Below are 18,246 nucleotides of genomic sequence, written 5' to 3' on the forward strand. Positions count from 1 at the left end.
AGCTACAAAAGGAGTAATTACAGTTCACTTCTGCAGAAAATGGAAGAGAAAAATGTTTTGATTTCTCCTGTCGTTTTGTTTTTAGGACACATTCAGCTAACGTATTTTAGCAGGTGGAGTGAGGTTGAAGATTCCTGTGACAGCGATGCCATAGAGAGAATGTACTGTGCCCCAGGTTAGAGCCATCTCCTAAATGTCTCACTTGCAAAAGTAGTTCAGCAGCTCTCATTTCTTTATCAAAGTTGTATTTTCACTAGCCATTGACACTATATTGGATCTGGTTATCTCTTTAACCCTTTAAAAAAGATTATTTGGGGGATAAAATCATTATATGGTCCATAGCACATGTGTATATGTATATTTGTCAGTGTATGCTCTTAAATGGGTTTATACTGCTTTTAGAACTGGCAATGAATTTGTAGAAATGTCTTAACTTCTTAGTGTTTAAAAAGACCTTTACGTATCCTGAATCTCTTTAAAAAGGAAATTATTTATTTGACTGTATTGGGTCTTAGTTGCTGCGGCAGGCTTAGCTTTTTCCATGGCCTGTGGAATCTTAGTTCCCCTACCAGGGGTTGAACCTCTGTCCCCTGCATTGCAAGGCAGATTCCTAACCACTGGACCACCAGGGAAGCCCTCCTGAACCTCTTCAAATGGATCATTTGATTGTTACGATGTGAGAAGCACATGATAAAACAATAAAATCCCTAAGGCTAACAGTGGATGAAATTTGAAATTACAAAAAAAACAACCAATCTTGTGACTTCAGTGATGAGCCATCCTGACGTTTTAGAACAGATTTTAAGGAATTCTTTCCATATTTGAGAAATTTTAGGAAGCATATTCTTCTTGTTTTGAAATAACCAAATATCTGACCCAACAGGTTTCTCTTACTGTATTATCTTTGTTTTCTACAAATTAAGAGACTTATTTCTGGGGGTCTTAGGTCCTTTGCTGATAATTACAGGTCTCTTAAGCATATGAATTGGGTTTGAACTACTTTCTCTGTCATCAGTGCAGATGGGGCTGTGTTTGAATCCAAAGTTTGTTAGCCTTTTGCCTAGTGTGGGCTTCCCTCATAGCTCAGCTGGTAAAGAATCTGCCTGCAGTGGGGGAGACCCCGGTTCGATCCCTGGGTCGGAAGATCTGCTGGGGAAGGGATGGTCTGCCCACGCCAGTATTCTTGGGCTTCTCTTGTGGCTCAGCTGGTAAAGAATCCGCCTGCAGTGGGGGAGACCGGGGTTCGATTCCTGGATCTGGAAGATCCCCTGGAGAAGGGAAAGGCTCCCCACTCCAGTATTCTGGCCTGGAGAATTCCAAGGACTGTGTAGTCCATGGGGTTGCAAAGAGTCGAACACAACTGAACGACTTTCACTTTCACTTTCATCCCCTTTGAGCAGCCAAAGTTGTCTTACTCATCACTGCTCTGGCTTTCAAAGGAGGTTCAAGCTGATTGTACTGACATGATCTGCTTAGTTGTTGATTAATACAATACTTAATGCTTACTAGCAAACCAGCATTTTGTTGATGCTAACATTGTTTCCCTGCATAATGGGAAATGATTATAATTAGGATTGAAAGAGCTATATTGTTTTTAGTTATAATTTTCATTGCTAAGAATTATTTCTTTATTGGGAAATAGAAAAGTGTTTCAATATGCCAAGCAGATATCCTCAAACTATTTCCTGAAAACAATGATTTAGATTTTCTTCTTACTGTTATACTCTTCTTTTCTCTTTTGTCCCCCAAATTAGGATTGTTTAATTTTGTTTCTTCCTAAGGGCAATAGAGCCTGCCTACATTTTTTTTGTTTCTCACAAATAGATAGTATTATGCTGACTTTTGATCTTATTAGTATGATTTAGTTAATGGGATAACAAAAAAATTTCATAGAAATCACTTTATTATGGTTATCTGGTTTATTTTTGACAGACTTCCCCCTTATCTAATTTGATAATAAATAGTATTTTAGGTACCAATGTATATAAGTATATATGTTAATATAATGAATTTCAAGGTTTTATTGTTGTTCAGTAGCTAAGTTGTGTCTGACTGTTTGCGACCCCATGGACTGCAGCATGCCAGGCTTCTCTGTCCTTCACTATCTCCCAGAGTTTGCTCATATTCATGGATTTAGGGTCAACATTAAATCTGGGAGGTTTTTTTTTTTTTTTTTTTTTTTTTCAGTAAAACCTGTTAAATCCTTAAGTGTAGTATAAACCTCACATCAAAACCGGATGTTTGTGGAGTAGTTTAATGTTTATAACTGACTCTTTTCTTCCTATTTTTCTTCTCACTTTCTTGTTGAAAACTATCTGTAGGGTTGTACTTTGGCTTTCTAGCAGATTATTTTTCTTCAAAGTACAGACATGCTTAACATCCAGAGCATGTTGACCCCCTGAGAATTCTAATATATGTGGAACAAAACCATATGACGTTCATCAGCAGGTACATACTTTCGGCTTTGTATTTGGCTGAATACAGTTTTGTGTACTGAATTTAATACAGATCGGTTTCCAAGTTCTAATTTTTAAGCCTTTTCCCAGAAATCACAATTCCCAAAGTTTACCAGCAGGTGGCAGTCTACCATTAATGGATTTTTGCTGTCATCATCTAGGTTGTCCTTCACTAACATTTGAAAAAAGCTGTTGTCTGAAGAAGGGCTTTGTTTTAATTATTTACATAAAAGAATTGCACTTTAAAGCTTTGTGAGTTACAAAAGTGTTATAGTATTGTGGCATATATTGAACAATGTGACAAGTCTCTTCATTCCTTGGACCTATTAATTTGTTTTACCAATAGGATAAAACTCAGATCAGTAATGGCCTTAATTGAAAAGTAATGCTGGTGTTCTAGTTTAGATGATTTGAAACCTAGAGTTGCAGAACTCAGAGTTAAGTTTGTGTACTCCTGCCCATTGCTTATAATGAAGGGGAATTGCATTCATAAGGAGCAAAAATTTGTGATTTACTGTTTCTTTCAAAACTGAATAGCAGTGCTGCTGATAAAAATACAAGTAGACTTTGCTCCTCTTCTCAGAGGGGTGAAAGCAGTGATAAGAAGCTAATGTTTCAATGGTTAAAATCACGAATCAGTGAACACACGGGGACATAGAGTACTAAGTTATCTTTTGATCTGCCCCTTGTAGTACTAAGGGTTTAAGTACTTCTCCCATGTCCCCCTTTCCCTCCTGTTTCCCAGCTCTGACCTTAGTATTATTGTCCAAGTAACTCTGAAGCACGCTAAGCAGCTGATGTTTGGTTAGAAAGTAAAGTGATCAGAAGATTGTGATGAGAACGACTCACTTCTGTTTAAACAGCACGCAGCCTCTCCCTCACCACTCCTCCCTCCTGGGAATCCTTATCACACATTTGTCCTAAAAACATTGTCCACCTGCCCTGTACTCTATAATATCAGCAGTGTATCTTTTTATCTTGTGGATGATGTGCCTTTATATTTTGAGAAAATTTTCCGGTAACAGATTCGACAGAAACTTGAGCAAATGCCAAACTAGCAGGGGGCCATTATTCTGCTCTATAAATAAGTTTAAAAAAGAAAACACACACAGAGAAACCTGTGAATCAACATGTTTTGGTCTAATTGAGGGGAAAAGCAAGATAGATAAATTTTGAAATGCAAATGATCACCTTCTGTTATTTAAGTATAGTTTCTGCCAACTTTGAGATCTTAGATTTTAAAAAGTCGTAGTTACTTCCACGATGTGTATATACCACCAAGGATGTCCGATGTTCACAAGTTTCTACAGTGAAACGAAGAACTTAAAAAAGTTGTCACTTTTTTATGTTAAAGAAAATAAATCCAACAACAAAAAGACAAAAACCATGGCGCTTTCTCTGTCTACATCTGTGAAAAAGCCAGCAAATAAATGGGTGCAGCTGCAGGCCCATCAAGAGGGTCTTGAGAATACGAATTCACTGATCAAACCCAGCCCTGTTTTCAGAGTAGAAGCCATTCCTTTTATATTCACTTTGTATCCTTAGATTATCCAGGATGATTCTCTAGAAAGGTTTTATTTTAAATAAACATCATTCATGGCAAATGGGTTCCTTTCATACTGTAGAAACACAGAGCAGAGTTCAGGAAAAGAAAGAGTGAAGAAATAGTCCCCAAAGTGGGGATAGATTTTACAGCGTGACAATATAAATAGAACACTATCTAGTTCACATCTGAGGAGAGTTTTAGATATTTATTAAGAGACGTCTAGACAGATTCCCCTATTTTTTTAAACTTACTCGTCTCTAATTGAGGGAGGATTGCTTTGCAGTATTGTGTTGGTTTCTGCCATGCACCAGTCTCCTGTTTTTTGTTACGAGAGATTTTAGGGTAATCTGGAGTATTACAGAAAAACTGGAGTTAATTGGTTATTCTTCTCCAGAGGGCTTCCTTATAGTTACTCTGGTTTTATTTCTGTTTATATATACATACCTACAAACACAGATTTATGTAAAAGATTTTATGTGCTTTATCACTGGAGCTATTAGCTTATCATAATACAGACTAAAATTTTTGTTACAGTATTTTAAATATAGAGAAAAAATAAAATGTCAAAAAAGCATTTTTTTTCTTTTACCAGTATTTTTTTCTTAGCGGTCTCATCTTTCATCGTAAAAAAGCAGCTAGAAAATTGTCCTAAGAATAGTAAGCACATAAAAACACAAAAGACTGGATTTGGAAGTTTAATCTAGTTTAATAAAGTAAAATTTGTTTATATGTTAGTTTTTATGCTAACATAATCACTTAAGTTTCCCATTCTAGTCCTAGTCTTAACAAGTTGATATGGTATCCTATCAGCGAGTCCTTCACCTTTATTTTCAACCCTATTATGAGCCTTTATAAATGCTTGAGATTTACATTGATATTTCTCATTGAATTCTTTTCACACTTGAGAATTTATACGTCAGTGTGTGTGTAAATTGAAGAAGTCCAAAGTGCTTTTTACCACAGCCCAATCTCCACGCTCCCAGATGTCAAATGACAGCTTTGCTTCCTCTCTTAGGCGATTTCACACTTGGAAACAGCTCACAGCTGACAGTGAAAAGTGAAACATAGAAAAACCATGCTGAAAACTATCTGCAAAATTCAGTTTTAGAGCATGACATTTATTTACTACCTCTCTTTGCTCTTGCCTGATTATTGTCAAATAATCCATGAATATATTTTGGGGGCATAGTCTCTCCTGCCTTTCTCCATAAGCATGCTTTACACACGATTAGTTGCCTTTTAAGCATGGTGTTCTGTGTGACAGTTATATATTTGATAATCAGATCTAAGACTCAGACCATGGATGGTTTAAAATACCATGAGGGCATCATAGGTTTAAGATTTAGAATATTACAATGGAATTGAGAATTATCAAAACTCAGTATTCTGAAATCAGCCATTAACTCATTGCATGCTTAGGCAAGGTATTTAAGACTTTGTAGGCCTTAATTTATCAGTAGTGAAATAGATTTTTAAAAACTTCTTTCTTAACATTATATTTTGAAAAAATTTCAAACATACAGAAAAGTTGGAAGAATTGTACATCCATATTTATCTGTCACCTAGATTCTGCATTTAATATCCTATAATATTAATATTTGCTTTATCATATATCTGCCCAAAGTAGATTTATTGAATATTGAGAAGATGCCAGATGTCAGATGATCTAATAGCCTTCTTATACAAAATTTAGTCAAAATTGGAGTCCATCTTATTAAGGCAAGAACTTTTTCCCTAAGGAATAAATACTGATTTCTTGTCTAACATCAGTAAGTTAAAAAATTATTTCACTTGGAGGACTTTCTAAGTATTCTGTTTTTACTCATATATCATTTGTACATAAATGATATGCAATATGGAAATGAGGAGTTTATGGAAAATATTTTCATTTGGAGGAAAAAAGCCAAGACAGCTCTTGAGTAGTGTGAAATATAAATGCCAAGATTTTTAACAAAGTTGTCTAAAAGAAGACTCATTTAGATCTCAGAATTTCTGGGTCCTAGGTAACTTCACCATGAGTGAGGAATCTAATTTTAAGCCTGTGAAGTTGATAGAGAAAGCAGACGAATATAGATGTATATTTTGAAATAATAATGTTATAACCAGGAAGTATGGCTGTATTTCTGGTGTAGTCTTCCACCCCATAGGAAAAGGAAGAAAAAGGCAAGAGGGAGCCATAGAAGTAATTTTAAAAGAGTGAAATATCTGTGGTTAATATTTAAACGTCATGTTTCAAACAGAAGCTCTTTTGTTTGATTTACCCTTAAGCAAAACTTCAACGGTAGCTCTCTTGTACATAGTAAATGTTTTAATGTTTTCCTCGAATGATTAGCAAGTACTTTTAATCTTTTGCCTTTAGTTCCCAGTGTTATAAAGCTAAATCTATATCGTCTTTGAGAGAAGCAGTATCTTTTCAAGTTTGCCATAGAACAGTGGATATTTTACATGAGGAAAATTCTCTCCATCAGCACATTCCACCCCCGTCAATGTGCCCTGAGTATATTAGGTTAAGCAAAAAGAGGTTCAAGTCAACCTAAGTCTTAATTAACCGTGTCCAGGAGGGTAAGAACTTTCTGATGGAAAGAAGATTAAAGGGTTACTTTATGTATGTTGGGCTTCCCAGAGAGCTGAGTTGGTAAAGAATCCGCCTGCAATGCAGGAGACCTTGGTACAATTGCTGGGTCGGGAAGATCTGCTGGAAAAGGGATAAGCTACCCACTCTAGTATTCTTGGGCTTCCCTTGTGGCTCCACTGGTAAAGAATCCACCTGCAATGCAGGAGAACTGGGTTCGATCCCTGGATTGGGAAGATCCCTTGGAGAAAGGAACGGCTACCCACTCCAGTATTCTGGCGTAGAGAATTCCATGGACTGTATAGTCCATGGGGGTCACAAAGAGTCAGAAATGACTGAGCGACTTTCACTTTCACTTTTGTACGTTTGAGGGTCTGGAACCTTGGGATTGATCCCTAGGCAGGGTGTATCCTGAAGCCCTCATGAATCCCTTAATAATGGGCCAGTCACCTTCACCTCTAAATAAACTCATTCTGAAACCATACTTCTCATCAGATCAGAATGTGATTTGGATCTAGTGGTAAAAATGAGACAAAGTAATAGAGTGTTTAGTCCTTGTTATTTGGCACTTAAGTAAATAATTTATTAGTCCCTCTCAAGAGAAGAAATTCTTTAGCTATTAGAACTAGAGAATTGATAAGGGTAAACGAATTGATACTATATTTCACCTCTTCTGTGTAAAAACAATGTCTCTGTCCATTTCCTAGAACTACCTGATATTGGGGAATAAGGGGTTTACTTCAAGCTTTAGATTATTAAAAGAAAGTTAATTTTCATCTCTTATTTCCTCCTAATCTTTCTCTTTATGATCTTAGACAAATTTCTTTTTTAGAAGAGGAACATGAGATTAGATACTTAAATGGTTTTAAATAATAGCTGCGTTGTAATGCTTCTTAATTTTAAGACCAAATGTGTTTTCGGAAATTGTTCAGTTAATTGGCCTCACCGCCACATTATTTTGAAGAAGACGGGGAACTGTCTTTTACTCCTGATATTTAACACAAAGATGAAAGCTGAGTTCAACATTATACACCAGAACTCCTGGCAAGCTGCTTTGACCAAAGCTTCAATTTTTATAAGATAAAATCTTGTCAGTTTGAATCGCCAGGAAGTAACCAGGTCTGATGCCTTCTAAACAGTTATTCATAAATACTTCCTTCAAATAAATGTTTAAAAATCCCAAGCTTTTAAAAAATTGATGATAAAGCAAGTAGAATTCCTGAGGCTCCCTTCATAGCAGTGCATGTAGCTCTGCTTGCCTAACACAGCAGCGGAGCCAGCAGGGAGACGGAAGACCGAGCCTGTCATAGTCACAGTTTCCAGTTAGCCTTTTTCTCGTCAGTCAGCTGTAATGGCTTTGGTTGGGTAACACTGTGACACCTGATGGCTCTTCAGCACGGAGTTGTTGTGATATGATCTGTGGAAAGTGGAGCGTGCCGTTGGTTTTTTCCTCCCAGAAATGCAGGGTGAGAGTTCAGAAAGCAGGACTGTACAGAGCTCAGAATTAGAATCAGTCAGTCAACCAGAAGTCATCGGTAGTTACCTGTTTCTTATTTTATCTCACAAGAAAATGCTGTAGTAACGGTACGTATAAACTTCCTTGAACAAGTAATTTTTGGCTCTGGAATGCTGCATCTAGTTAAATCAAGGAGTCCTGACCCAAGTTGTGCAGATAATTGTGTAAAAGCTCAGACCATGGTTGCCAGGTCACCGCGACGACAAGGAATTAAAATGTGGGCAGTGAGAGAAGCAGAATTCTGTCAGACCTCACCTGAACTGTCTTAGTGTGCTGTGTTACTTACGTTCGGGTCTCCGCAGCACAACCCAGGGCCCAGGGTTCATATCACTCGATTACCTGGAAATCACCCGAATTAGTCTGGTGCTGGTAGGAAGCAAGGCTAGAGACTGGGATGAGCCAAGTGAGGGCAGGAGCCCTGCCTTCCTCGCATCACCAGAGGCACGAGGAGAGGCACAGAGCTCGGCCGCTGCAAACTCTCCCCTCTGCAAAGTGCCAGCCCCCAGCATCGGTCTTCTCTGGTGACACTCGAATGAGTCCGAGGGATGCAACAGCAGCGACTTTTAAGTGGGTCATACACTCTACTTGACAGTAAAGTATTTGAATAATCAGTTGAGTACAATGTTGAAGGACTTTATGGAGTATGGAACCAGATAACTGGGCAGCTTACATTTTCTGAAATACAGATGGAACTTTATTAAATAAAAAAGGAGCAAGATGCCAATTTGAAAGGGTGGGCTAGGAAATGCAGATTTCTAGGTAGGGATTCCAGGCTCTAGTTAGGGATTATCTCCAGCTTACCCATTTGCAGCACATTTCATGTCATTGTGTCTAGATTCCTTCCATTGAATGGGGGCAGAGGAAAGCTCAGTTTACTTGCCAGTTCTGCTTCTTCCTGCTCCCAGGGCTTTCAGTTCCTTCTCCTTACCACATGCCATCCATGCCAGGGCAGACTGTAGCAGTCACACTCTGCAGAGGGGAGCCCTGGAGGGCGTACACGTGACTGCCCCTCTTTAAGCCACCATCATCTCTTCCCGGGACTATTGCAGTCCTTAGCTCACTGACCTCCATTTCTACCTTGTTCTAATCTGGGTTTCATCCAGCAGCCAGAGTGATGCTTTAGATAATGTTTAAAACTTTCTGGCCTACCACATGAAAGATGCAGAAAGACTTGCTGTAGATCTCTGTGCTCAATGAGACTTAAAGAAAATGCATGCAATGCATTCTTTGCAGGTGTTTTGAATGCATCGTGCTACAAAACACAAGGTGGAGATAGTTCAACACACATTTATTAATGTGCTGTCTGTGTGCCAGGTACTGTGCCTCAGAGCTAGAAATAAGACATATTTGGTTTGGTATTGACAGTTACTTTTGAAGATCTGTGTGAAGAGACAGCCCAAACAGTGGACATACACAGTTAGTTAACTAGGACGCTAATAGACTTTAGAGGTGAATAGTTACCTTTACAGAATTGTAATTTACCAAGCTAACAAAAGATATGCGTAGCTGTCCCTCTTCTCACAGTTTAGTTCCATGTATTGTTGGCTATATAAAGAAAAAAGAAATGTTTTCTTCCATGTTTCTTTTAGCTCTATAGTCATTATCTGTAGTGGAAGACTAATGCTCAGCCCCTGCATAGAAAATCTTTATACACAGCAAGAGCTGGTGAGAGAAATTGACTAGAATTTTGTAATTCTAGTTCCTTTCAATTAGCAACAGATGCTGCAGGGAAAGACTGTCTGTGTAGAAACACAGGACTAATGTTTCCATGCTCTAGCTGACATGGAACGCTCATTGCAGAAGAAAGATATTCTTTTCCCTGGTTCACATATATCACTGATGATTGATCACATTAAAATAAAAATTTCTGTCTAAGGCCATTAAGGAAGTCTGACTCCTTTGGAAGAAAGTTAACAAACTATTTCTTTTAAATTTTACTGAACACTTACAGAATTTATGGAAAATCTAAACACCACAGCTTTTTTTTTTTTTTTTTTGATACTGTAAAAGTGTATGTGGTGCTTAATTTTAAGTTTTGTAAGAATGTGGCTTAATTTTTATATTGTCTTATTCACCAAAGATCTCTCTTTTATTCTGAAAGCTTCTATATTTTTCTTACCTTTTTTTCTCTAAGAGAGAGACTTGGAGTCCTTGAGTCATAATTAGTGTCAAAATTTAAAGAATTGTTTTGGGAAGAAAATCCTGTGACATTAGAGAACTGCATTTACCACCACCCCCACCCCCCCGCCACCTCCCCTCAAAGTATACTTACTACTGATTATCATTTTAATATATTCTATAGATGTATGCCTTTAAAATTGTTCCATAATTTTGATATTTGGATCAAGTGCTCCATCATTTATGTAACTAATTCTTTTAGAATCTAAATATTGGCTTAATTTTACTATTATATAAATACTTTATTTGCAACAATAGTTGCTTTTTCATTGAGTTTTATGTGACCTCTTAATAACAGTTCCACAATTACTGTAACTTCAAGAGTGAAGAGAAATGAAGCATCTAAGATTCTATTTATTAAAAAGAAGTGTAGTTAAGGGAAAGAGTTTGGGAGAGATATTTAAATACTCTAAATTTAAATAGAATTTCTTTGTATGTGAACTTACTGTATTTCCTATCATATTGTGAATGAAAGAGAGCAGCAGCAGAACATACTGCCAGAGGGAAGTCAAGGAATTGTCTCTCAGTATTTTTGGAATGCGGGTAAGTAGCTATTTGTTGTTATCAGTAGAGGTAAGGAGAAGGATGCAATGATGTGTGGATCTCCCTTAGTGGAAAAAACCAGGGAACAGAATCAAGTGACGTCACCAGTCTGAAAATGTGCCTTAACAAATTCATCAAAGCCTAAATGCGGAATACCAGACTCCCTTCTTTATCAAGCACCATAGCAGTAATGTCTCCTAAAGAAAAGTAAATTCTAAATCTGGGAATTCATAGTTACTTTAAATGCAAGGTAGTTCCTTCATCATAAACCTTTATAGGAAGGTTGGTGTTCATTTTTAAAGCTTGGTTTTGAGACACGTTTTCTAGCTTTTAAAAGTTTCTGTACAATTTCTCGCTTAGTATTATCTACAGTTCTTTTTGAGTCATGTCTTTGACAGATCCACGTGGCTTCAACCGTGTAGCCCTAAAAGGCAGGGCCTGGGTCGGTAGATAGTACATGTTGTGATTTCAGTAATGTTGGGATCACCTGGTCTCTCCAGTGTCTCAGACTTCATGTAGTCTAAGAGTGTATACTTTGCGTCTTTCCCTTCACCTCTCATACACATAGAGATTTTTTTTTTTGTCTCCTGGGTCCAGAGTTTCTGCTTTTTTACTTTTCTGGAGTGAGGCTGCTTATAACACAGTTTTGGGGTCAGGTTAACATTATTATTTTTTATTGTAAGAAGGAGACAGTAAACTCTGACTATCATAAGGACTATAAAACTCTTATTCTATTTTAGCAAGCCTTTTGACAATATGGGTTACTAAAGTAGCATTATTTTTCTGAAAAATATCCTAGCTTGTTGAAGTGTTCTGTGAGTTAAACATGAGTGAAACAGAGGTAAACAAGGCACGTTTTTATGTTGTGATATCTTTATTGTTTTATTTAAATTTGTTGTTTTACTTGTGATATCTTTATTGCTTTATTTAAACTTGTTATTTCACCTGTGAATTTTGGTAGTTTGAAACATTAGTGTGAATCAGTGAGATTTTACATTGTTAGGCTATGAGGATTGTTAGGGCTAAAATGGGAGTTCTAGAATTTTACTAAAGAGTTCTTAGATATTTGCTGTCCTCCAAAAAATTTGGATGAGTTGAAATCTGGAGCTGAGCTTGTGTCTCCATTACCTTAAGTGATGATGGCGGTTAGATTTAGTGACACAGACTCATTTCGCTCACCATCAGGTCTCGGGAAAGGGAGAGTCACTGGAGAGAAAGGAGAAGAAAGACTGCAGAACGCTGGCTCATTGTAGCAGAATCCCGCTCTCTGGGCGTCTTAGGTTAATGGAGAGAGAAGTTATGAGAAAAGCTCATGAGTGCTTTTGAAAACACTTTCAGGATCATAAAATTACAGGTAGAAAGAATGTTAGAAGTCTGGCTGTCATCATTTTCAGAGAAGCTGAAATACCCAGCCAGGCTCAAACAGTAGCAGAACTAGAACCCCATCAGTACATTTCTTTGACTGGAAGACAAAAATCCAGCATCCTTTGCTATCACTATCTCTTTTTGAGTTTTCATGGGAATAACCTGAGGATTTGTTTTTTTTCTGTAGGAAATAGTTTACTTCCTCCACCCTCCCACGCCCCCATCCCTTTGCTCAATGCCTGTAGCCCTGCCATACTTATGGAGACTAGGGAGACTGCTCAGCCACCCTGCAGTCTGCAAATACAGGATGTAGTGTCGGGGGAGGGGTCTGCATGGAAACTGAACACATTGGGTTTTTATAGGGAAGATATTTTGAAAATTGACAAAGCAGTGGTAGAATTTATCCTTTAAATTTTTTTTTCTGCTCCCCCCCCCCCCGAGATTTTAAACATTCAAGGTGGGAGTTTAAAGGAATTTCTCAGCTTTACTATGTTATACTTTAAAAGAATATACGAATAGAAGAGCTTTTAATAGAAGCCTCACAGATTTATTTGATATTTCTTTATATTCTCTGTGTTTGATGTTAGATATGCATACCTACTTACCTTGTGTTTGTAGTAGCTATCATGTAGTTTTATATATGAATCGGTACTCTTGTTTAATGCTTGAAATTTTGTATAGACTTTAGAAATAAGCAGTCTTAGAGTATTAGTTTTGACAGTTGCACAACCTCAGTCTTCTTTTTGGCAATGAGATTTCAGAGTGTATTAAATTTTTAATCTAAGAATTATTGATCTATAAGGAATGTTAAAAAGACAACCAAAATCTTTTATTCTGTTTATTAAAAGAAAGCGAGATTCTATTTTAAAACCCTAAAGGAGAAACTTTATAACTCTCTGCTTCCAGTTGTTCCAACATTTACATTTTCTTAGCCACTGGACTTCCCTGGTGGCTCCAACGGTAAAGCGTCTGTCTACAACGCTGGAGAGTGGGGTTCGATCCCTGGGTCGGGAAGAGCCCCCTGGAGAAGGAAGTGGCACCCCACTCCAGTATTCTTGCCTGGAAAATCCCATGGACGGAGGAGCCTTGTAGGCCGCAGTCCGTGGGGTCGTTATGAGTCAGACACGACTGAGCGACTTCACTTTCACTTTCACTTTCTAGCCATTGGAAAGTTCTTTGTATCCTATCTAAATACAAAGCTCTTTGTTGTAGTTCAGAGTTATCTATTAAAATCAAGGACAGTTGGTTATGATGTCAATTTCACATTAATTAATGAATCCCTGCTTAATATAAACTCATTTTGAAGTGGTTCAAGCTGCATTGTTAAGGGGATGGATTTAAAATTGTTTAGTGTCTTTTTCCAGGTTTTCATGAGAAAAAAATTAACTTTTCAAAGTTGCTGTCTTTATTTATTAGTCCAGTCAGATTAAAGATGATATTCAGCTTAGCTGCCTCCAGATTTTCAGGTGCAGTTTTTCTTAGATTGGGGTTTCAGTAGTTTCTTTAGGCTCAAGTGCTTTAGAAATTCCGCTTAACCAATGGTGGCCAAGGGTGAGGGGAGGAAAGAGAGAATTAGAGGAGGGGAGAAGAAGCAGGCCGTCTGTGGAAGAAAGAGGAGGGCAAGATCGTGGAAAGATGGGAAAAGAAATGGGGAGTAGATGAAGGAGACCAAGGTCGATGGTGCTAGAGTGTCGCCAGCGGTCATGTGAGGTGCCGCGTAGCGCATCCTGGACCGGACAGTGAGCCCATTGAAAGTGGGAGGTAATTGGCTTCAGGGCCTGTCTGGGTCTCTTGCTACTGTCTGCGTTGTCTCACACTCAGACTGAGGCTCGTTTTGAAGTGGTATGTTGGTTGTTACCTACCTGTTAAGGACTCAGGCAGAAAATTGTGAGGGATTTCAGAGCAGCATAAAAACCAGTGAACCTTGTTCTTAGACGCCTTAGTTGAGCGAGATTGCAGAAAACCAGTAGAGGCTAGCACCTTGCCTGTCTCCTGAAGTGCCTGTCAGACTTTTCTGTCCAGGTATTTCTGACTGTACAGGTGGGATGAGATGGGGGCCTCTGAGACTAGTCACATGATCCTGACGCTGCTTTGAAGTCTTTTTATCTTGCAAATCCATGCAAGGTTTATATTCTGTTCCATGATGGGTCTGTGTTTCTTTTAATAATAAAACAACATCCTGCCCCCTCTCACGTGTAAAAATCTTTGATGCTCAGGAAGATGCACTGCGCTTATGGTAGCATCAGGAGTGCCCCCACCCCCCGCCCCGCCCGCACACGTGGTAACACCTTTCACCCCCAGTCCCCTTCCTAGCAGTGATCTGGGGAGCAGGCAAACACATAGTGTTTGGGCGTCTAGGCTGCACTGGTGATGGCACTTTGGACCTTAGCTGAATTTGAAAGGTCCCTTTATAAATTTTATTAGCCATTGGTTACCTTGCGAAGACTCACCCCAGTGACCCTTTGCTCAGCTGTGACAGGAAACCTTTGTGAGCAGAGGCTCGGGGTGTGATTCTGGTGTAGAGCTCCTCGGGGCCTGCTGTTAGACCCTCCAACACGTGTCTGATTTTCACAACCTGATCTGAGCTGATGGGGTCAGGTGCTCCCCCTGCCCTTGAATACACAAACGTAGTATTCTTTCTTCTCCAAAGTCATTCTACGAAGTAAGTTCTCCATAAGGATGCTTGGAAATTTTAAATAATTCGTATAAAATGTTACAGTTCCTTACATATAGTAAGCAGTCAGCGGATGTTAGCTACTGTTTTATTGTTGCAACTATCATTATTGCAATACATGCCTACTAGCAACAATCATACACAGAAAGTTAGACTTGGAGGTGCCACATTCAAAACAGATGGCTGGTCATTAATTTGGGACCCTGAGTTGTGAACATATAACACCTTTGTAAAAGTAAGGGATATATAGTCCTTGCTGTATGATTAAAGAAAATAACATAGCATATTCTTGAGCAAGATATTTAAGAAGAAAGCCATTAACCCTGCTAGGGGGGAAACTGACTTTGACTTCACATTCTTCAGCAACATAGTAAGTCATAGAGTTCTGCAGAGCAATAGTGCCTAGCAGGGACCTAGTTTGTACTGCTTATGTGTTGGTTTGAATGAATCAAATATGTTGAGACCTCCTTATGGAGACCTGAATGTATACATGCCTGGTTAAGCAAGACATCTGAATGTTACTGAATGTTTAGCGAGAAGCCATTTCAGAATTTTGAATAGGTAAGTGATATAATCCATTGCCTGCCTTAGGCTAGAGGGAAATGTGCAAAAGGTTATATATGATGACAGGGCTGTGGTAAATTTCTTCTACTTTCCAAATGTTTCCGAAGTTTCTAGAGCACTCTTCTGAAGGTGATGGTGTCTCTCTGTGTGGATGCCAGGAATGGGGGTGGGGGTAGTGTATTTCAATCTGGGAGGGGTAGTGTAAGTACTTTGAATGAGAGCCCCCAAGGAATGGTCCCTCAAGAAAATCTCCTTCCAGGAAATCCGTAAGTGTCAGAATTGTAGATTATAGAGCTAAATTTAACCTAGAGGCCCTCAGATCTAATCCTCATGTTAGGATGAGATCAAGTGAATTCCTCAAGGCTCTTAGGCCAGGACTCTCCGTTCCTAGTCCTCCACTGTCTCAAATATATCATACGACACGTTAAAGTAGAGGATCGCTTCTCAGCCTTTTGGCTAAGTTCAAGTGTAAAGTTGTAGAGCAAACTGTAGGCATACAGATTCTTAGGGAGGACTGACCTGTTGTAGCTTCATCTTTCCTGCTCCAGCAAGCCTGAATCAAGTTTTCATGTCATTTCACTATATGTTTAAAACTATACCATTTAGATATTCGTGTAGGTTAGTAAGTATAGAATGAAAATAAAGATCTCACCATCCCAGAGGCAAAAACTAAAATATTTTGTTGTATTTTCTCACCAGTGTCTTAGGAAAAAATACATATTTTAAAAATTAAGATTCTATTGTTTTATAGCTTGTTTTTTAAAATTTGCTATATCCAGACATTTACTTACATACTTCAGCCTTGTGTGAATACATCATTTAAAATGCTTATGTAGTAATATTTCATCGATGTGCCATATATGTTTAACTGAACCTCTGTTGTCAGATAGTAAGGTAGTTGTCAGTTTTTCAAATTGGCTATTTCATGACTGCAAATGGCTCTCAGGGGATTGGGAGACTTGTGGTCATTCACACAATAACTTGCGTTAGTGAAGTATCTGTGTTTTCTTCTTACCAGCCCGCTGAGAGCAGCTGCGTGAGAGAGCAGAGATTGCCATTTGGTGGAGAGCAAACTGGGGGAGGACGGACTGGGTGGGAGCTAGTGTGGAGGGTGTCGCTGAACGGAGGCCTTTGGCAACCCAGGATGGGGTGGGGACAAGGAAGAGGGTTGCTGCAGTGAAGTAATTTCAGTAGTCTGCATAGAAATGACTCTTTTTTCTGATGTGTGTCAGACCTTTACTTTAAGACTTAAAGCTCAAGCTGTATTACAAATCTTTTTGAATTTCCAACATAGTAGATTCACTAAGTATCCGTTAAAAGACTGGGCACCTGAGCATGTCTTCCATATGTTATTATTGTCCAAGTTCCAACCTAACTACTTACAAAGCCTTTTCAGCATGATTGTGAGTTGTGGGCTACCTGCAGACAAATAGCAAGCATGTTTTGTCAGTCTAATGGAAATGAAAGGGCAGATATATTCAGGCTTAGTGACTAGTTGGATCTTATTAGGAAAGGACAAGAAGACATCAAAACATGAGTTAGCTAAAAACCTCAAAAATGGTGAAGTGAGGAGTTATTGCTGATTTGTGGAGAAACCTGAAAGATGACACCTGAAAACTATATTACATTTCAGGAACTTGTGCTGGTGAGAGATAGGGATAACACAGATAAAACTGTAATTTGGAGATATTCTAAAAGCCCTTATCTTAGCCAGTAGTTTCAGTTGTGGCTTAAAACATTGTATCTGTCTGTACTTCTGAATAACAAAATGAGTAAATTTGCATTTCACATGCTCCTTCTTTAGTTGAAAACAATTGATTATATAGAAGAGGGATGATGCTATAAACTGGGTCTTAGTTCTGCTGCTGATTTACTGTATGACATTGGACAAGACATTTCACCTTTCTGGTTTCTGGTCTGTAACTCAAAGGGTAATTAATACTGGTTTAGATAATTTTTGAAGTTCCTTCTGAAACCTAGAGTCTTTATTTCAAAAACAAAAAATGACCTCTGAGATAGAGTTGACTGTATATTCTCAAATTTGAAAAATTAAGCAAAATGCTGATCTAGTAGATTCATGTAACTTTTAAGTATAGCATCTTGAAGGTGTCCCTCTATCAGCTAAAGAACAAATGTCTCAGTTTAATATATGACTGCATAGAAAAAAAAAAAAATGCAACCACAGTAGGTGACCAAATGGATAAGTAACTTTCAGGAATTTTGAAAGCCCAGTAGTATTTAGTATGTGCTCTCTCAGCATTAAAAAGGTCACCTTGCTAATACATGTTAATTTTGAGAGTTTAATTGACCTTTAGAATTTTAATATCCACCTTTTTTGGTGTGTTTAGAGGTTGGAGCGATCACGGAAGAAACTGCAGCCTGTGATTGGTGGAGTTTGGGTGCTGTCCTCTTTGAACTTCTCACTGGCAAGGTAAGCAGTGACCTGGAGGTTTAATAAGTTTATCCAGATGCTGCCTTGATTTCAAATTGAGAATATTTAGCCTTGCCTTTAGTTTTTAGGTTGGGGACTAAGTAAGAAAACCTTGATATCAAAAGGGATGGGACACCAGAAAAATGTAAATTTATCAAGATTCCAGATTTTTTAAAAAGTAGAATTGTATTACATTGAATAAATTGATAGTAAAATTCTCTTATGTCACAGTGTTAGTACATAGCAAGATATAAGACTAGACATTCTTTCTCTTCTTTCTCTGTGATTCAGTTTTAACAGAGTTAAACCTGTAAGGGTTGTGTAAGGATTTGTTAGAATTCTCTGTTTTAAACACCTGTCTGAAATCAGGTGGGAATTATCATTTTAGAAAATTAATGTAG

The 18,246-nt window shown here is 38.2% G+C and overlaps 1 protein-coding gene across 3 annotated transcripts in view; it reads left to right on the forward strand.

Annotated features, from left to right (window-relative positions):
* Positions 1-18,246, forward strand: part of RPS6KC1 (ribosomal protein S6 kinase C1) — a 203,638-nt gene that overhangs the window by 172,375 nt on the left and 13,017 nt on the right. For all 3 annotated transcript variants that reach the window (XM_070473923.1, XM_070473922.1, XM_070473924.1), the window contains 2 exons: positions 86-175; positions 17,763-17,845. In XM_070473923.1, coding sequence (XP_070330024.1) covers positions 86-175; positions 17,763-17,845 — 173 coding nt within the window. The remainder of the gene's footprint in view (positions 1-85; positions 176-17,762; positions 17,846-18,246) is intronic.

The sequence above is a fragment of the Odocoileus virginianus genome, chromosome 11, assembly GCF_023699985.2.
Source record: "Odocoileus virginianus isolate 20LAN1187 ecotype Illinois chromosome 11, Ovbor_1.2, whole genome shotgun sequence".
NCBI lineage: Eukaryota > Metazoa > Chordata > Mammalia > Artiodactyla > Cervidae > Odocoileus > Odocoileus virginianus.